The following is an 18,842-nucleotide window of genomic DNA, read 5'->3' on the forward strand; positions in this document are numbered from 1 at the left end:
TAGTAATAAGATATGTTAATATTTCGATGTTAATAGGACATCTATATACAGGACTTTGTCGTATGTTTTGCGTACTAGTGTATTTTTTGCGTACCAAATTTGACCGTGAATTTGTGCCTGGTAATGGGTGAATTTGCATTACAAATTGATCCACTATAGTGAAGTCTTATCAAAAAATATCTACTCGTTTAAAAAAAAGGATTATTTTTCAAACAAAATTTGTCAATATTAATCAATATTTAATCATTCTAATATATTACAGAGTAATAAATAAAGAATGCTAAACACCAATCAACCATCAATTCTAGAATTTCAATTAATCGATAAAAAAGGTATTCGAATAATTGTCAATTAACTCAAGAAAATATTGAAACCCGAATGAATATGAATGTAGTTCATATTGAAATTAAATAATCTTACTGTTCACAATTTGGATCACGTTGGGCAATTTTCTCCAAGGCATTTATCTCTAGTTTGGCCGCTTCTCTGTATTTTTCCACGTTTTTGATAATTTTTAATGCCATCGAGTAGTCCCTATATAAAAACAATGAATTACAAAAAAAATTAAGTTTCAATTTTGTCTATGAACTTTCGAATCAATAATCTCTGAAAATATGTAATCTTCTTAATGAAGAGTGTCCGAGCAAAAGTATGGGAATTTTTAATTGAAAAAAATAAACGGCAATTCAACAATCAAATACAACTACTATAAAACAAGTGTAAAAGTTCTCCTGACTTTTCGTAAAGTTGCCTAAGCTGAGCTGAACCTTAACCAGTGATATTTTTTTGGCAAAGAGGAAACGGTCAAAAGGTTCAAACAGCACGTTGTGCAGGGTTTTAAGTGCCTTCCGAAGCACTCCACTAGGCCGAAACGCTGCCAAATCTATTCCGCATTAAACCATTGACGATACTTGAGCGAATCACGGTGGAAAAATACCGGTACAAATTTGACCGAGAATCGAACTCGTGTCCTCTCGCTCTCAAATCTGGCATGCTAACCACTACTCTATGGCTGATTGACAGGATCTATGGCTAGATACCATCACTAGTAAGCTGTTTTTAGAATTACTTCTGAAACCGACTCAGGCATAGCTGGGTAGACAGGGGGAGGGGGTATTACCCCCCTGAGGCATATATTTTTTGACTTACCCCTTTACAAAATCATCAAATTTTTGCGTAACTCCTTACAAAATTCATGATTTTGGATAGAATTTTTCTCATTTTGCTAGGGTTTTTGGATCATAGATGAAATTTTCCTATTTTGCTAGGAGTTTTTTAGAAAATTCCCCCCAATCCCCCCTGAATTTTTCAGTCTGCCCAGCTATGGACTCAGGTAAACTTTTTTCCTTCTTTTTTATAAAAAATAATGAAGCGATTGGTTTAATTTGATTACCATTGCTTCAATTTGTTTCAATTTTCACACACTCTTATTATATACGTACATTTGCATATCTTTGACTTTTACAACTCTACCAAACGTTCCTTCACCCAGTGTTGCCATGATTTTATCTGTAATGAAAAAGTATGTTTGAAACTTCGGTTATAAAAAAAAATTGCTTTTAAAAAAAAATGTTAATCAATTTTCTAAAGATACACTTATCTCAATCGATGTTAAAAATGTTTGTGATGCAAGTTTTTCCATTCGAATAAAAAAATCTTCGGGTTATTAAATGAAAATTTAAAATAATTTGAAATATCAAAGAAAGTCTGAATTTAAAATATTAGAAATTGCATAGTGGTTCACAAACATCTTTACAATGTAATTTTCTGTAGAGCAAATATAACAAAACTGAATTTCGTGCTTTTTTAATAGTTTCTATGTATTGTAATTTCAAAAAAATTCAATCAGTTTCATATTAAAGCTTCCACGAAATAAAGATTTGTAAACTTTGCTTAATGATAAAATCTGTAAAAAAAAGTCACAAAATTATAACGAACATCTGTTATGTAGAATATCGCCAGTACGATAAATCAAATGGCCATCAGCATCATCTTGTATAGCTGGTGCTTTCAATGCCTAGTCATACATCAAAAAAGGTCATCATCGTCATCCACGTATCGTATTTAATATTCAATTATGCAGCATACAGTGACGTCCATATTTCGTAAATCCGATATTTAGTCCATATCAACAAATCCCACAATCATTCCGAGTAATTTAATAGTCATTGTAACATTGTTGTTGCAATTGAACCAATAATAGATCATTTAGATAGGTGGGCGTTGAGTATAAGATTTTTTGTTTATTATAAGGTGAAATTGAATGATTTAGTTTTTCGATATTCATATTGGATGTCGGTCGTAGAACAATATCGTGTAGTTTTGGCAGAGGAAACAGCAAGCAATCATCGTCATACATAATAATCGTAGACACGAGAAAAATACGATTTCGTTTTTCGATAAGATAATATGTACTTGAAACAAATTATAAATGCAATTGAAAAAATCGTTTGTATTATTTTAAAACAATATTTGAAGATGTAATTTTTCTTAGTACAGTCCCATATAAAAATGATTCAAAAAATAAGCCAAAGGAACGGAAATCAAATTAACGCAGTCGTGCTGTGTTCTGTAAAAAACTCATGTACAGGACAATGACAAAAGATTTACAACAGAACGGGTCGAGTCAAACCGCATAACATTTTGTACTATTTGCCTCACCCTTTTCTGTTGCAACACATGTTCAATAATATTCATGAATATTCAAACGATTGCTTTCATTTGCACAAAAATATTTTCTTTGTGTTTTATATAAAACAGATTTTAAATAAAGCAAACAGGGTAAGTAAACTTATTACTTCAACTCTTTAGACTTACATGTCGACAACAAAAGGGGAAAAAATCATCAATTATGCAATGGTAAGATTGGGTTTTATTGCTTCCACTTTGAAAGTGTTAATAAGTTTCTGCATTCATTTTTATCTTAGTAACACTAATTAATATGTTAAAATAAATTGATCGGATGATAAGATTTCAGTTTTAGTTCATTGAAATACATTGCATGTTGAAAAAAGAAGCAGAGTGTTAATACATTTTCGCACAATTTTAATGTTTTTACAAATATACATTTTGACATTCTTCAATGAGTCATCCATGTTTATAGTTTTCCAAAAAAAAAAATCTTTTATGCAATGGATATCTTTAATATGTAATTTTTTGTTCTTAATCTAATATTTTTACTTTTGAATTCTTATAGACATGAATATTTTTATAAATAAATTGAATGTTTTTATTCTAGTAAATTATGACTCTATTGAATATTTGGTTTCAGGTATATTCTTCATTAATAAATTAATTGGTTAGTTAACCAAAAAAAGTAGATAAAATAAAAAAGAAGTCTATGTTGAAATGTTAAGCATATGTAAAAAATGTGAATAAATATTAGTAGTTTGATCCTTGAATACTTTTTCTTTTTCTTACAAATGTTGACAAAGTTTTTGGAATGCGTGATCGGTTGGTAGAAGACATTGAGGATACACTTTGTGTTTTTGATAGTGGCATAAATGTCGTTTGTTTGTCTTGCATATGTGGATATTGGCTCACACCTTTATCTGCCACATTACTATAATTTAATAAATCAGACGTTGTACCATCATTTGTACGCATACTATTCAATCTGCTATTATTGATACTATTGCGGGTTCTGATTGTGTCACTAGGTGCGATATTATTATCTATGGCTCGTAAGAAGACGTCATCTATTTGTGCATATTTTGCAATTAAACCTTGTATTTCTTTTCGCCTTGCTTCACGTTCTTTGACAGCTTCGCTTTTGACTGTTTCGTCATCGTTCAAATTACGTATTGACGATTTTGACTCCAAATCAAAAAACTTTTGCGTATTCGATCGTTGATAGTCTAAATTTTGCTCTGGATTATAACCTCTTGAGCTGATATGAAGGTCTCGATAGCCACTTGAAGTTGATGGAGTATCTAAGAATTTATCAGTGTAGTTGTTTGTTGTGGCTGTACGTCGATATTCTTTATGGTATCGTGGAATATTTCGATCTCGGCTAAATATTTCATTATTATTTAGTTCAGCGTATAATCGACTAGGCTCATATTTTGATTTAAAAATATTTTCTTTATCTCGACCTTCAAAAAAGCCAGTCTTTGTATTTAAGCTCAAATTATCATAATTATTATATCGACTGGAAGTTGAAACTCGTTTGCCATTGAGATCATATACTGAATCTTTATGTCTCATGGGTGGAGACTCTAAATAATTTGATTTTGTGACAGAAAATGGAGCCTTTTGCTGTGATATATTGAAATCACTCCTTGGACCATAGTTACTCATTGAAAGGCCAGTAAGTGTTGGCTTTCGATCCGAGTAGTTTCGAAGCAAACGATATGGTGTTGATTCCTTTTTTGCAACAGCACCAGATGACAAAATTGTTGTTGCACTTCGAGATAAGGGTGTAAAACTGATTTTATCAGGTTCTAGCGTTTTATCACGATCTTCTTTTTCACTCAGCTCTTTATGCCTTCGTCGGCCTAACACTTCCGAATATTTGGACTCGATTCTTGATATAGTTGATATTTTTTCATCAGCTACTGGGGTTTTATCACCATCATCTCTTTTCTATAAAATGTACACCGGTACAATTATAATTGAAATGAGATCAAGAGAATGATAAAATTAATCAGAAATATATTTTCCAATACAATCATGATTTAGATTATTTGTTCTTTGTTTCAGCAGATTTTTTTAAATGTTTACTACTAACTTTGCTAGGTGAATCATCTCGTCTGGTGAATGTTTTTATCAGAGGTTTGTAATATGACGTAACAGGACTTAAATTATATCGAAGTCGATCCAAAGCTGATGTAGCTAAAGCACTTCCAGTAGCTGAGGTCAAATCATTTACTTGGTTTTTAAGCCGATCATTTAATGTGTGTTTACTCGACATATTTGGATTTTCTTTAGGACTTGATTCTTTGGATCTAAAATGATTATTTGATAGTAGTCATGAAAATCATTACAGTAATCATGAAATACTGGCGAATACGATCGAATAATAACCAAAAACTTAACAGTATGGATATATTCTTCATTTGAAAATAAAAAAATACGGGAGTTTGAGAGCAGATTAGAAAAAAATGTAAATTTTTGCAAATGAATTGATGTCAAGCCAAATAGAAGAGAAAAGAGCTTCAAAATACTTTTAACAATAAAATATTGATAGAATATGATATAATTTACTACTTTCATTTTTACTAATACCTTGTATCAAAATCAGAGATAAAGTCGTTATCTGTTTTTGAAAAACTCTATGAAATATTAAAAAAACAATAAAAGCGGTAACTAATGGCCTCAAAATAGATATTATAGAAATATCACAAAAAATACGTAGGTTGAAGTGACTTTTTTGTGGAACTGAGAAATCAAGAAAAATATTATACATAGAACAGAAATTTAAAAAAATATCTATAATATCCAACATGCACAGAGAAAAAATAAACAGATAACATTTAAATTATTTATATTTAAATTCATTCAAAAATAAAATAGATTCAATTTTATATGTTTTTTTTGCCTATTTTATGCACAAATTATATTTTAATTAGATTGACTTTCACATAACTATTCTTTGTATTAAAAAAGTTTCAATTTTTTATTGCATAATTGTTTATATATGTAAATAATATAGTTTTTACATATATTTCTTTTTTTTAAATATTCGATCATATCACCAGATTTGCAATCACAAGATAAATTGAAATGTAAAAGTTCAAATAATTTATTATTATTTAACATGTACTGTTGTTATTTTTACCTTGTGTTTGGTAAAACATTCCTCTTTTTTTCTGGACGTTCGCTTGGATTTCGGCGAAAACGCTGCAATAAACTATTGCAACCGTCAGAAAGTAACTGTGTTACACTAGCTGTTGAGCTACGTGAATAACGATATCGTCGCGAAGGAGTTATCGTCGATGAAGATGTAGGTGGCGAATTAGCCATTTTATCTATTTATTTTATTTCTTAGATCAGTCACGTAACTAACACAACTGTATGTATTGCACAATTTTTTTTACAGTTCTTTCACAAATGAAATAAAGTTTGTTGGAAAGGAAAATTATCAATTTCGTAGTTGATGACGGTTACTGGCAATTTTTTTATTCCACGCAGTTTCTATCATAGTTAAGTCACATTTTCTTACGTGTCATTCGTTTTGAAACAGTTACATCACATTTACAAAATTTCACATAAATCAGAAATTGTTTGTATAAAGTACTAACAAAATTGATGTAATTGGTTAATGAATTTCAGAGGATCCGTCGTATATGATGAAAACTCCATGGTCTAATTTTGAACATTTTTTCGCTAAGGATGTGGGTTTCCTTCACAACTATTGAAAACAACCGTTTTTATATTTACTGATAAAATTAAATATGAAATCCTAACAAGCAAATCGTGACACCAATTTTAATCTAATTTATACATTATTTAATCAAATTCCAGTAATTTTGGATCAAAAAGATAAAACAAAATTACAAAAAAGATTTTACTATTGTCCTTACCGAAAAAACGAATTCTACAATGAAGGAAAAAGAGAGCTGGGCGAAATCTATCTGTGCGAAGTAAATACTTTTTTTTTCAACTTTAGTGACTATGGTTGTGTGAGTACCCTATGTTATTTATATTGTTCAAGAACACACATAATATCTCCCACCAAACATTTTTACGAGAGCTTCTTTCCGGAATTAATCGGATCACATTCGGAAAAATGTTTCGTGGGAAAATGACATATAACATATATGATTAAGATTGTATATGTATTTCGAAAGTTTGAAGGTATTCGTTGTGAACGATGTGAAATAGATGAAATTAAAAATAAAATAAGAAGGTGCTTATATTTTTTTAAATGATCGTACTTCAAAATTACAAGTACTTCTAAGAACTCCCGCTATATCAACAACCTTTGTGGTTAATTGAAATAATATGATTAAAGGAATGCTTCAAATCAATATTCCAAAACGAAAATTTATAAATCGTAAGTAATTTTAATTTTTAGATATGATTTCAAAAACAGATTTCATTGTTTATATACACCTTAGAAAACCAAAAATAGTGCGTATTTTACTCTTAAGTAATATAAAACTAAGTATAAAAAATTTATTCACAGTCGCTCAGTCTATAAAAGACAGCATCACTGTACAAAAAATGTCATTCTAAAAATAATATGAATGTTTGTTGCTTTTCAGCTCATTCCGTTTTTCTTTGTATATTCATCTAGCACAAGTTTTGGTGCAATGACTGTCGTTGTCTTTAACTCATAAAATAACTCAAATGATTGAACAAAGCAGTATAATCTCGAATTTTGTTCATTATTTGAAATATTCAAACAAGGATATTGTATGACATCATATAAAATATTCAGGAGGCTGCTTATCTTCTGAATGAATTGGTTGAATGGGAAAAAAACGTTCTTACAAATACAAAACATTCTATATACCAGAGCGTAGAATAAGACATTTTTGGGAAGAAAACTTTTTCGGCAGTCAATAGTTATTGTTTTTGTCAAAAATTTTGTGATTTTTTGAAGAAAACTCTTTCAATTTATTTTTGAAAGAAAAATCTATAAAAAAACATTTTTTTAAATGCAATTGTACGCTGTATTCACTTTCATATATTTTTAATAAATAATAAAATAAAATAAAAAATAAATGCTCTTATAAATGGTCGGTGTCAATTTCGCAATGAATTACTATTGCATTTCAAAAAATGTAGTTCTTTGTTTAAGGGAATAAAAGTGAAAATAGTAAAGTTCGTAGTTAAAAATTGTTTTCGCAAAATAATGTCCGGCTATGAATTTTAAAGTTCGTTCTCGGCTCAAAATATGAAAATCCAGGATTTTATCGAAAAAGTTATTCGAAAGGAAAAGATCTTCTTAGGGCTAACTTTTCTTAATATTTATTTATTCTGAGAGTTTTTCAAATAAAGGCAAAAACTGATAGAAATTTGAAACTAAAAACATACATACGTAATTAGCAATATCTAGCACTAAGCTAATATTTGCTTACCGAAAATTTACATAGTTAATCTTTTGTGACACATTCACAGATAATTTTTTCGAAATACAGTGGAATTCATAGAAAAAAATATTTTTTTTTTTATAATAACAAGAAAAAAATATTGGGTGTATAAATTAATTTTGAGGGATTTCTACCAAATGGCGTAACTTGTACTGTAACGCATCGGACCATACTGTAACTTTATTGAAAGCCACATCATTTGACATTAGTTTTCAGAATGTGTTATTTTGTCAAAGTGTAAACAACATAATTTTTTCGCTTACAATCATGTCAGCATATGTGCCAAAAAAACCGCATTTGCGGGAAGTTTTACTTTTCTTTTTTAATTCGAAGAAAAGTGCCGCTGAGAGCCATCGATCATGGTCGGAAACTTATGGTTCTGACCATAAAATATCGATTAAAACATGCGAGTACTGGTTTTGACGCTTCAAAAGTGGTGATTTCAACGTGGAAGACCAAGAACGGTCAGGTCAGCCAAAAAAGTTCGAAGATGCAGAATTGCAAGCATTATTGGATGAAAACTCGGCCCGAACCCAAAAAGAACTCGCAATGGAGTTAAATGTAACTCAAGCAACCATTTCCGGACGTTTACATGCCATGGGAAAGATTCGAAAGGTAGGAAAATGGGTACCACATCAACTGACTGAAAATCCAAAGCACGAATCACAGCATGCAGAGAACATCTCAAAGAACGCAAAAAACATAGTTTTTTGAGTTGAATTGTCACGGGCGATGAAAAGTGGGTCTATTGCGACAACCCCAAACGTAAAGGAGCGTATGTTGATCCAGGCCAACCAGGACCATCGCAGTCAAAACGAGACATTCATTGCCAGAAGGTTATGCTGTGTATTTGGTGGGATCAAAAAGGTGTCGTGTATTATGAGCTGCTAAAACCAGGTGAAATGGTTACAGCCCAACGCTACCGCATGCAATTAATCAAAATGGAGCATGCATTGAAGATTAAACGGCCACGGATAGCGTCTAAACAAGACAAAGTTGTGTTTCACGATGATAATGCCAGGCCACATCGAGCAGACATCGTTAAAAAAAAAGTACAAGATTTCGGTTGGGATCGGCGTGATCAACCCGCGTACTCTCCAGACCTTGCTCCGAGATATCGTTTCGAAATCCTAAAAGAGTGCAAAAATGGATCGATGAATGGATAGCCTCAAAAGACGAGGAATTCTTTCGACGCGGAATCGACAAGCTACCAAGAAGATGGGCGGAAGTCATAGCAAACGATGGGCAATACATTGGTTAAAGTACTCATTCTTGTTATTTTAAATAAATGTTTCTTTTCACACAAAAATCCCTCAAAATTAATTTATACACCCAATATAATTTTTTAAATTATGAAAAGTTGCGAAACTTTTCATTGCTGATATATTTTCCACATACGAAACGTCAAGCGATGCTATAGCTATTCAACGAGTCTGTTGAATATTTGAATGTTAGCGATTCAAACTAAAAATAAGTTTTGTTGTGCTTGACCCATGTTCACAAGAGATGCGCACAATATTCATGAGTTCATTTAAAACCAAATCTGTTTTAGAAAAATCATCAAACCAACAAAATAGTTTGAACTATAAATTGAATTTTTTCTAACATAATAGGAATATGCGTAGTATGTTACCCGAAAATTTGTACTCTTTAATAATTATTTATTTTTGAATACCTTTTGAAAATTAAAATAGAGATAAGCAGTCGAAAATACTCTTTAAAATAAAATCAACCGCACTCAATGGTGCCCGAAACCGTATGATGTAGTTGATTATGAATTATTTGCTTAAATGAGTGAAAACATCTGAAAACTTTCTCTTTCAGCTACAATTAAAAATATCAATTGGTGTCGGCGCTGCATCACCTCGAAGGGGTTCACCTCGAATGTTGTCGGTCATGGGTAGTTTCTTAGCAAAATATGAGGTGCATAAATTGTAGTTCTTATGTAGCATTCATTCAATTTTTTTTAATAATGCGTTTGAATGTATGTAAAATAATATATTTTATATGATTGTCCGAGAATGAAAGTGAGACTTCTACTCACAATATAGAAATGTGTAAACCCAAAGTGTTGCATTGTAAAACTTGTTAACAGTGAATGCATTGTGGCCATCGCTTTTAATTTTTTGTCAACGATTTTTATTGCGCTTCAAAATATATAAGATCAAATTGTGTGTGAATAGAATGTTGATTTGCAGACACAATGCCATACATAGAGAAATTACATGCAGGGATGAGCGATTTGGCATTAAACCATCTTCCGTTCTGATCGCACCTGGCGATATTGACCATTTAGTTATGATACAGAAAATACGTTTTTTTTTTTGGTGCATCGTAAGTACCCGACTTTCAGAACACATTGCGCTAGGTCGGATCCACCTGCTTCACAAGATTCACTTCCGACCTAGCGCAATGTGTTCTGAAAGTCGGGTACTTACTGTGTACAAAAAAATCGACTTTTACATCGAAAAAGCATGAAAAATCGTTTGAAGATTTTTTCGTGTTTTTCATTGTATTTCTGCTACATGGCACGCTTAAATGAAACTCTCGGAGACCTGGTATAGAGGGCTCAAACAAATGCTTTTCAATGTATACACACATAGGTCGTACAATCGCAGTATAACAATAAGAAACAATTTTCCAATTTCTCTCAATTTACGTAATAACATATTTACGAAACACCCAAACTGATTTTTTCAAGATGGAACATTTGAAAAAACAATTTTAACTTGAAACACAAGACATTTTTCAAATTGTAATACATAAACAAAATTTATTGAAGTGAATCACACGCTATTTTATTTTAATTAAATTTGCTTTGGTGCTTCTCCATCTATATAGGGTGGAAATATTTTTCAAATTTTGTATGGGAGGTACCCTTAGTTTTGATCGAAATGTCATCAAACATGCTGATATTATGTATTTTGGTCAGGATTCAAAAGTTTTCATGGTGGTTAGGCTACCCCAATTTTTTATGATTTTCCAGTTAAATAGTCCTCTTTTATTTCCAAGTCGCTGTCTTATATAAAATAGAAAGTTGAAAATTCTTTCATATCTTGAAACTGGAGACCATAAGACATGTTTTTCCACAATGTTGGCCACAATATTATGTTGAAAATGTTTCACCCTAGGAACAAATTTCCACAACACACAAAATGAAGAAATTAATTGTAACAATAATCATTTTAACAATCAGTTGGTATTTTAATTATTATTTTAGATTGGTATACAGCAAAAACTGGCTTTCATTATGCCAAATGCTGAAGCGGAGAATATTGCTGAACAATTTTTCGAAATGCATGTCATTGAATGGTAAATGCTCCCGAAGCGGAACAAAATTAACAGCGATTGAGTATTGATAATCAATATTTAATCAATTCTCCTGCCTTCTCGATCACACGGGCACATCTATTCGGCATACTTTTGCTCAAATTTTCAGCATATTCGCGTTGAAAACCTTTCCACTGGCGTTGAATGAATGAACCAGCTGCTTCAAATTGCGGTGTGTTTTACCACGAAGCATTGCCTTAATAATGGCCCAAACATTTTCGATCGGATTGCAATCGGGTGACTATGGCGACCAGTCCATTTGTTTTATTCCATTTTCCTCTTTCCAAGCGGTACCGTAGAAGCAACCATAAAAATGCACCTTTTGCGGATGCTTTACCGTGCGAACGACCACTCTCTTTTCGGCTGTGGACCAGGCATGAGTAGTGTTGTTCACCAGCCAAAACGATGACTCATCGGTGTAAATAACTTTGCTCCAATCGGTCGTTGAATTTTGCTTTGCCCACTCAATGCGTTTTTCTTCTGGTTTTCTGTCAAAAGTGATTTTTTCATTGTACTGCGATAATGAAAACCGGCGACATCTAATCTTTTCTTGAGTTTGAAGCGCGAGACGTCTATTTTGAGATGGCGTAGCCGTTCAACACCCATATAATTCATTTGCGGAGTAATTTTGACGGTGGCGAGACTGTGCGGAGTTTGGCGGAGATGACATACAAACTCTGTGTGTACGAGGGTAACAGCACTTCTATGTGTATCATTCTTACGCAGATGATTAGTAACTTAGCTGTGTGTACGGCTACTAAGATGTTCGATTGGACAAAATAAATCTATGAACAGCAAAAAATGCTGTTGCACTGGTACACACAGCATTTGCATGCTATCTCCGCCGAACTCCGCACAGTCCCGTCATCGACAAAATTACTCCGCAAATGAGTTATATGGGCACCTTGGCTCAACGACATAGGCACCTTGGCTCAATTTTCGTCGAACAACTTAATTATTGGCTTATCTTGCTCTGGCGAGGAGGCTCGGTTTGGCTTAACATTGGGCTGAATCCACTCTGTTACGAACCCTCTTGACTTTTGAATGTGTTTTGCGACCTTCACTATTGACCATTTTGGTCCAAACTGCAAAAAAACTGCTTCAAAACGTTTTGAAAAATATTCGGAATTCATGTTTTGATTGCACAACAAACACTGTACTGATTTGAGAACTGTCAAATTTGTTGTGCGCCGTAGCTTAGAGTGCCATCTAGCGACACCAAAAATATTTTTAGAATATTTGAAATTTTTGTCTAAAATATCGATGACTCTATATAAAAAAACGTACTGTAGCAGCTGCTAGATGTATTTTATACGAAGTTGATATTTGATTGAAGATGAGAATATTCATTTTGTTTGAAATAATATCAGGTAGTAAAAATACGGTTATGTTAAAAATTCAAAAATGCAAAGTAAATAACAGATTCGGTTTTCTCCTCCACTACCAACTCTCCACTACCAATTTTCATATTCGAAAATTTGCATTTATAACATTTAATCACAATAAAATTTGGATTTTCTATTCTTTCATTGCTGTTTTAAAGCGGACTTTAATATCTAATGAGTCATGAATTTCTGTGTATAACACCAACTCTAAAATCAAGATTTCTGACTCAAATATCGCTTACTGCCGTAATTGTACTAAAACATCCAAATTCTCAATTTGACTGAAAAATGTTGTATACCGATATATATTTTTACGAAAAATGAGAATTTTTCAAAAACACAACGACCTTCAAACTTTTCGACATTGGTTGCCTATGCCGTATCGTGGTTAAACTATTCACACAGGTTTTTTTTAGACCTTTGTGGATATCAAAATTCAAATTAAGATATCAATATATGAAAGTCCTTAAGAAATATTGGAAAAATACATGTAAATGTATTAAATGTCCATGTAATAATTTTCCTTAAAATACTACTTTTTTGTTTGTTTTTTTCTCTATTATCAGGAATTGATTTCAGTAGGTTTTACGCAGAAAGAATTATTTAAACGCAATTATTATTATTATTATTATTTTGAAAATTATTTAAACATTATATGTTATGTGTTTCAAAGATGAACTTTTATATAACTTTCCAAAGCTACGAGTTGCTTTTCACTCATAATAGTATTAAAGAATATCATAAAATGATATTTTTTTATTAAAACATGTTAATATTTCCATACGAACTCAAATATTATTAAATTTATTTTCTTAAAAAATATTAGCATTTTAATAGGAGAATTGTTATTAATAATATTCACACGCATTGAAAAACTAAAATTTAGTCCAAAAACAAGAGTTATAAGAAATATGTTGCGTTTTTAATGTAATTATTAGTGAAAAAATACAAAGTTTAAAAAAATGCAGTCGATATTTTTCATCTGGTCACCTTTGTGTGAAAAGCGTGTTTCGATGTTCTTTGTTGACTGGGTTGTTGATCAGCATATACTTGGTAGACATTTGAAATGATATTGTACATAGATGGATGATGCCTTCTTGCTGTTTTATTATATTTGCAAGTTGAAGAATTTGTTTCGCTACATGATTCAAGGGAGCTTGCGACATTAATGTAATGAGAATTTGTATTTCTCTGTTCCTTCCCTTTCGCTAGTAACTCTTTAGATGTATCTATTTTATTTTGTATTATCCGTGTTTGAATGTCGGGCGAAAATAATGGAATCGTAGATTTTGTTATTGAATTTGATGAAGTAAAATCTATTTTTGGATGTGTGATGTTTTTTTTATTTCCCACGTTGGACACGTTGTTGAAATTACTCTCATTTAATTTTTTATCATCAATATATTCAATAAATGTTTTGGAATTTAGACCTGAATTCGATGTTTCAGAAATTTGCCGCATAATAATTTTATCAGTATTCTTGGATAGAAACGATGTTTTTAAACATTTATTCACACTAAATGAATTAAAAATAAAAGGAAGCAAATAAGTGGTTGAATTTCAAAGATTTCGAACAAGATTGTATCCAAATATACAACTGTATTTACCTGTTGTTCATAAAATAATTATTTGGACTATTCAAAAGCGTTTCATGACATAATGTAGAATTATTTTGATGTGTCATTATCTGTGCTTTTATTTTTGATTCATGTTGATCAACAGCAATGTTCTGACCTAATTGTGGAATCGTATGTGCAGTGAAAAAATGAACACTGTTCTGTTTATTCAACGATGATATACCGTGAGATGTAAACTTTTTTTGTGTATTTGGCATGTAATTATTCTTAGATATTCTGTTTTGGATGTTTGAAAAAGTTTCCGCTGTGCTCAAATGCATATTATCTGAAGTTCTGATTTGTATATTATCATTTATGTCGTTTTTCATATTTTTGAGTTTGCCAATTGTTGAACTAGACGAACTTTTCACTAAAAATTTAGAAGTAGAACTTTCTTTTGGACTGTTAAAGGTTGAACTAAAGAAGTGACTCTTGCAATGCGGTTTGAATAATGTTGGAATGCTGTTTTTTTTTTGTGGCTTGTTTTCTTTAGATTCACTATAAATAGATGACACATTGGTTTGCGAAAAACTCTTTAATAATGAGCTTTTTTTATCATGCAAAACGTATGTTGCTGGCTTGCATATTTGGTTTGATTTTGGCTCATGGTCACATTTGGAGTTGTTTTTCTCTTCCAAAATCTGTACATTATTACACATTAAATTATACAATTCCTCTCGAGAAACATTTTGTTGAATTTTTTTTCCCAAATGTGATAATGACATATTTTTTTGTAATTTATATCCGCTTATCTCTGGTGCTTTCTCAATGATGTCACTTATCGCTGGTAAATTAACCTCAGAATTGTTCAAATTCATGTTCTCTTTTCTATTCGCCATAATTTTATTATAATTCCATCCTAACTTTTGTTGAGTAGATTTGGCTAAGTTTTCTGACCAAAAATCATTAAGTCCTTTTTTTGAATTGCTACGTTGAATGCTCGAACTTGATGCGCTTTTTAGCAAAGTGTTTTGCAATCGATAAATTTCATTGAAATTGGTTTTAGATTGTGACGCTCCTCGCGACATGTTTATTTGCGCCGAATTGATAGATTTTATTGGAGTAATGCCAAATTTATCGGGGTTGTTAATTAAACTATGATTGACCATCGAACTTGACGAACTACGAATTATTTTATTTTTAGCTGTGTAGTTTTTTGCGGAAAGGGACTGATTTGGCTTTATCAATGCTGTGGATATGTTGTGATATGAATTAGATTTAGGCAAAGGATCTGATTTCAATGAAGAATTTATGCACAAAAGACGGTCATATATGTCTTCACATTTTTGCTGTTCATTAGTAATCTTTCGATTGAGTTCATCGTAATCAGGCAAACTTTTCAAATAATTATTCATGTAGTCGATATCTTCATTGTACATTTCGCCAACGGGGACAATTTTTTTTGGAGTCAAATCGATTAAATCACTATTTGAAGATGATTGACCACCATTTAAATAATATCGATTTGATTTCGTAGATGTTGAAGTTTTCACCGGGACAATTGAATTCAGTTGCATGAGTTCTAAATTTGGAATGAATTTTCCAATACTTTTGTAAATTTGTGCATTTAATAATTCATCATTTTCTTTGTTTTGCTTATATTCTGATAACATGTTATTAGAATATTGGCTTTCATCAGAAAATACTTGAAGTGATAACGATTTTGACAACGGATTAGAGGTTTGTCCATTCGTTTCAGACATTGAATTTATTTCGATTGGCTTTGCGTGTGGTGTGTTAGTCCATTCACTATTTTGCCTTGCGAGTACTGTTGGGTTCTCTCCATGATTTAATTGTGATTTGTTTGATTTAGGATGAGATACAAAAGTATGTGTTGTGTGATGTATGCTTTGTTCATTTTCAAAATACATAGGAAAGTCATACGTGGAAATACGGTTCTGTAAACAAAAAAAAACATCACAACATACTATTTGGTTTAAATAACGCTATTATATAAAAAACAGCACACATTTGTATTATAGTATCCAATTAATGAGATGATGCCCAATTTAATAATATTATTAGTATAAAAGGAGATTATCAACAAAGCACATGAATATTGTAACCTGTTTAAGGGGAGCTGTTGAAAGTGTAGGTAAGCTCTTGTGCTTTAGATCACAGTCGACCGCCATACGCTGTGCTCGAGAAACGCGTCTTATAATGATGATTTTGTCGCCCTCAATTTTATGAATTTCAAGAGGAGGTCTTTGTGTTTTCAATAAATTTACAGGCTGTGACGCTAGTGGCTGTGGTGGTTTCGCTATTGCCAATGAAGTTTTTAGGTCGATTTCATTTTTCTTTGGCACACAATTTATTGATTTTGATTTTGCAATTAAATTTTGGTTAGTTGAAAAAATTCGTGATTTTTTCGCTTTTATTATGCTGATACCAGCGTTAGTACTAATTGGGGTGAGTTTTTTTGGAGGCGGACTTTTTTCGTGTTTACTGGATTTGGGTGGTTCAAGCAGCTTCTTTTCAACCTGCAAATGCGTATGGATAAAACTGCCTAAATTTTCGAAATACTTTTAATGTAAGTATTAACCCATTTTTTTAAATTAATATTTTGATGTATTGCAATTAAAATGAAAATGGAATCTTAGTAATTGATTGCAATTAATATAAGTAAATACCTTGCGTAAAACAACATTCATCATTGGATTATCGTTTTTTTTCACAGAAATCGTTGATTTTGGTGGCGTTACACGCCGCAAACTAATACCATAATGTCGAATATCTTGCGCAGATTGTGATTTATTTATTCGACGAGTTTTTAATGTTTCGGGATCCATTGATACAATACTCTTCGGGGTCTGATCATTCTTTTGAGTTTCGCCCGAAATCTTCATTGATTGTGAAATCAAATTATGATAGTGTCCACTATCCGACAGATTTGGTACAAACACAGGATAAACTTTTGATTGATTTTGGTGTTGCGAGTCCAATGAAATGTTTGTGACAGGCATCAATTGTGGACTATTATTCAAACAGATTGGCGATCGACAACAAAACAACGCATTACGTGGTGCACATTTATCAGCAGTAGATTCAAATTCAGTGGACATGTTGAATAGACAGTTTATAGAATTTTATTCCTTCAATAATTTTCCAACGGTAACACTGACAGATATATGTTGCACTTTTCATGGGAATTGAAATTACGTACTGATATTCACTTTACGTTTGAGAATCTAATAATAGATTATTTAGAATGAACATGAAAAAAATGAAAAGAGGGGAAATAGAGAAAAATGACTATTTTCACGATTTTATTTAACGTTACATAAAAGAAGAATCTTAACGATTGCACGACAACTGATAACTAGAGGAATTAAAAAATGGCGATCAACTTTAAATCGAATTTTCTATAGTTAAATGATCTTTGATACTTATAAACAAATTTGGATATGACTCAACAAATTCGAATACAAAGAAGTTTTCTTTGTATTGATAGCTTAATTATAGACAACACTATAATTGAAAATGATGAGTTACACACAAAGTATGCATAGTATAGCTAAAAAACTTGCGCCTATTGAGTCTATTTAAAAAAATATATTGAATATAATAGAAATAATTTTGAGAGCATCAACAAAAAAATAAAAAAAATATTCACAATTTTTCATGAACTATATGCATTTCATTGAGATTTGATTCGTAGATATTAATATTTTCATATTTTATCGAGTGATATTTTTTCATTATGATTAAAACTTTATTTCAACACTTGATTTATTTTCACTTGTTGAAGTGACTGAAAATTAAGAATAATCACGACGTTTCTAATTTGATTCACAATTATTATCTTGATGAAATTGTTGGTAAAAATATTTTTTAAATATCACATGAAGCTTAATTCGAGAAAAATCTCAACACAACACATATCTCAACATAACACTTCATATTGTTCGAATTAAGGTTTTCTTATATACGTTCAACAAGGAACGGAAAATCAACTATTTTTTATTTTCAGAATATAATGCGCAACGTTGGTACTGCTGTAAACTGTCAGCTGGCTCAATGATTAGGTAAATGTGTGTTTTACAAACACAAATAGAACAGAAACAACCACAGACGAAAAAAACAATAAACTTGACGATTTTTTTATCTATAATATAGCTCAAATAAACACATATCTCCCGCATATTGTTCATAAGTCAAAGACAAATTTCAAGGATTAAAATAATATAAATATATATTAATAATGGAAAATTTCCAAAAAAATATCGACATTAAATATCCTTGAAATTTAAACAACTTTCTTCATTTCTCTATCAATTTTTTACCACGTGGATATCATATTAAAGAAAATACACGAATAAAATTATCCCAGCAAACAAATTTGTAAAGTTTTTAGTACATTCTAACGTTGAAAAATGTAACGTTTTGGCCCATTCTGGTGGTCATTTTCGTTTCAAATGGAACGGAGATTATATGCATAGTTTCCACGAATTCCAATGGAATGGATCCACTTG

General features: G+C 31.3%; 1 protein-coding gene across 4 annotated transcripts; it reads right to left on the reverse strand.

Moving 5' to 3' along the window:
• Nucleotides 1-379: 379 nt before the first annotated feature.
• LOC116351693 (probable serine/threonine-protein kinase clkA) lies at nt 380-17,603 on the reverse strand. Of its 4 annotated transcripts, none has more exons than XM_031783826.1 (7): nt 17,001-17,603; nt 16,437-16,850; nt 14,362-16,268; nt 13,745-14,270; nt 1,939-2,017; nt 1,443-1,509; nt 380-534 (listed from the first exon to the last, which is right to left on the reverse strand). In XM_031783826.1, exons 1-7 carry the CDS (start codon nt 17,430-17,432, stop codon nt 417-419), a joined length of 3,543 nt encoding a protein of 1,180 aa, XP_031639686.1. In that variant the 5' UTR covers nt 17,433-17,603; the 3' UTR covers nt 380-416. The 4 variants fall into 4 exon arrangements, with proteins under 4 accessions (XP_031639686.1, XP_031639688.1, XP_031639687.1 ...); XM_031783828.1 differs by lacking the exons at nt 13,745-14,270; nt 14,362-16,268; nt 16,437-16,850; nt 17,001-17,603 and adding exons at nt 3,421-4,584; nt 4,730-4,946; nt 5,780-6,352; nt 6,525-7,012; XM_031783827.1 differs by lacking the exon at nt 16,437-16,850 and having other exon boundaries at nt 17,001-17,601.
• Nucleotides 17,604-18,842: the final 1,239 nt, after the last annotated feature.

This window comes from Contarinia nasturtii, unplaced genomic scaffold (assembly GCF_009176525.2).
Source record: "Contarinia nasturtii isolate CC-2019 unplaced genomic scaffold, AAFC_CNas_1.1 Cnas_scaffold_6046, whole genome shotgun sequence".
NCBI classification, from domain to species: domain Eukaryota; kingdom Metazoa; phylum Arthropoda; class Insecta; order Diptera; family Cecidomyiidae; genus Contarinia; species Contarinia nasturtii.

What these genes read in the sequence shown, in the direction of transcription:
- LOC116351693 (XM_031783826.1), bottom strand. Translation starts at nt 17,432, where the DNA reads ATGTCCACTGAATTTGAATCTACTGCTGATAAATGTGCACCACGTAAT. An exon ending in TGAATGTTGTTTTACGCAAG is followed by an intron (nt 16,851 to 17,000) that starts GTATTTACTTAT and finishes ACGCATTTGCAG; the next exon opens with GTTGAAAAGAAGCTGCTTGA. An exon ending in AAAGTCAAAGATATGCAAAT is followed by an intron (nt 535 to 1,442) that starts GTACGTATATAA and finishes GTTTTTATATAG; the next exon opens with GGACTACTCGATGGCATTAA.